Source organism: Penaeus monodon, chromosome 19 (assembly GCF_015228065.2).
Source record: "Penaeus monodon isolate SGIC_2016 chromosome 19, NSTDA_Pmon_1, whole genome shotgun sequence".
Taxonomy (NCBI): domain Eukaryota; kingdom Metazoa; phylum Arthropoda; class Malacostraca; order Decapoda; family Penaeidae; genus Penaeus; species Penaeus monodon.
This window is the reverse complement of record NC_051404.1, coordinates 39,738,755-39,740,872: the sequence shown is the minus strand read 5'-3', so window position 1 is coordinate 39,740,872 and position 2,118 is coordinate 39,738,755. Positions and strand designations below refer to the sequence as shown.

Sequence of the window (2,118 nt, the reverse complement as noted above, 5' to 3'; positions counted from 1 at the left end):
CACACAACATAGCTATAGTCTTCAGATAGATAATGAAAATTACTTAAGAGGAAGAAAAAGAAAAAGAAATCTGAATATTTTATGTGTATTAGACAAAAGTATAACCTTACTATATGCATAATTCATCTTAATTACTTTTCTGTGAACAAATAAGGCATCACAAATGTACCCATACTTATTGGTAAAAATTCTTATGCAACCTGAAAAAAAAATCATATAAGTAATCAATACAAAAGAAAATAAAGTTTAACCATATTTTTAACTTCCTGTATGTGTTGCAATATCTGTAATATCATCAGAAACAAAGGCAGACTCACAATCATAAAATTTCTACAATAAAAAAACAAAAGACTATGAAAGCATGCCTTCTAATAACCTAAGATGAGATTTTCTGTCAACTGTAAGGAAGTAAGAAGTATTGGAATTAAACAAAACATATAATCCAGACTCTAGAAAAATAATAAAAATCATAACCCATCAAGCTAATTTATAGATACTTTTCAATAAACAAATGCTGTATCAGACCACTAAAAAGCATATCAAAATATAATATAATAAATAAATGGAAGGTGGTGCCTCACACTCACCTGGTAACATGTGACTCATAAACCTTGCCAGTTTTTCTACACACTCTGGAATGCCTGTTTGTCTAATGTACCAATCTCTTACTTCCTCCAGTGTTGTCTTATGTTCTTCATACATCCTGCCATGACCCAACTTCAGATACCAATGACCTTCAATGCAAAAAAGAATGAAAAAGAATTAGTACTAACCAAAATCAAATGAATTTTCATTATTCTTAATCTGTGTTATCTATTCACCAGTTTTGTTCTCATATTCTTTAGTTCAGCTACATCAGTCTAATGACTCATTCAGAGAGATAGAGGGAGAAATAAATAATATGGCAATTATCAATGGTAAGCAATGAAACTGAGAATCATACCATCAGGATATCTTATGGGTGGCAAAACATAGGCTCCATCAAGATTCTCAAATTGACAACTAGTGACTAGAGTTGGCATGGTCCTGCAATAAGAAAATACATAATCATAATTAGTGTACTGACTTATAATGTAATTAAATATCTATTTTCCATCTTATGTGCCTATATCTGCTCAACAACAACTGAAATAAGAATCCCCAGATAATAAAAAAAAATGCTTGCCCACTAGCATTCAGTGGTGCTTTATATTGGTTTATATATCAGTAGTTCCTATGCTGGGGAGAGAATGAGCGATTCCTGGGGGTAGCTAGCCTGGAGGATATTGTAAGAATTGCTCTAAATATTACTGGAATTCTCTTTACAAATGTCATGTTACTATTGAGAATTTTGCAAGTAAAATGACCTATAAACACTTTTTCCCTATTTTCTCTAATTAATTAAAGAGGGATTTTTAATTATCTGACTGAAGATGTGGGGGTATGGAGGCAAGGACCAGCTACTAGAGGAAGGATGCAAGTAATAAGTTTAAGAACTGCTGGTTTATATTAAGGTTTACCCTTGTCTCAAGGTATCCAAGAGACTACCTGCGAAATTCTGGCCTTCTCATACATTCATGATCTATAATAATGGATAACTTTAAAAGAAAATGGTAATTTGATAATCCAAAATCTTTAATCTTACCAAAATTTACATTATGGGTATGACAAAAAAAAAGATTGCTTACTTTAGTCTCTGGGCCTCATCTTCATCAATTCTCAGAAATGCAATAGTTTGTGTTCGCAAGTTGAGGTCTGGAACCATCCCTGGCTTAACATGCTGAAACAAATTCTTCAGTCCAGCAAATCCTCCAGCGGCCACAAGAACATGTTTGCAGTTGATAACACTACCACATTCTGTCTCTACCTGCCATCTATAACATTATAAAAATAAAAATGTGTTCTCTTGTGTACTGATGACATCAAGATTCTGTATGCATGACATGAGCAATGACCTATCTACTTACAAGAAGAAAGTACCAGAAAGTACAAAATAAAGAAAATTACAGTATTTTACAGCTGGAAAAAAGAACTACAATTAGGCAAAAGCAAAAGCAAATGTGGACAAGACAAAGAAAAGGTAAAATATTAAGTAACTGAACAAACATATTTCTGCAAACAACAATAACTTGAATAAAT

The 2,118-nt window shown here is 32.3% G+C and overlaps 1 protein-coding gene across 1 annotated transcript in view; it reads right to left on the bottom strand.

The window, feature by feature from the left end:
- The window catches only part of LOC119585225 (monomeric sarcosine oxidase-like), a gene marked incomplete in the record, with an annotated part of 15,411 nt that overhangs the window by 1,758 nt on the left and 11,535 nt on the right, over nt 1–2,118 (bottom strand). The window contains 3 exon segments of the mRNA XM_037933884.1: nt 588–734; nt 944–1,026; nt 1,668–1,853. Of these exon segments, the coding sequence (XP_037789812.1) occupies nt 588–734; nt 944–1,026; nt 1,668–1,853 (416 nt within the window).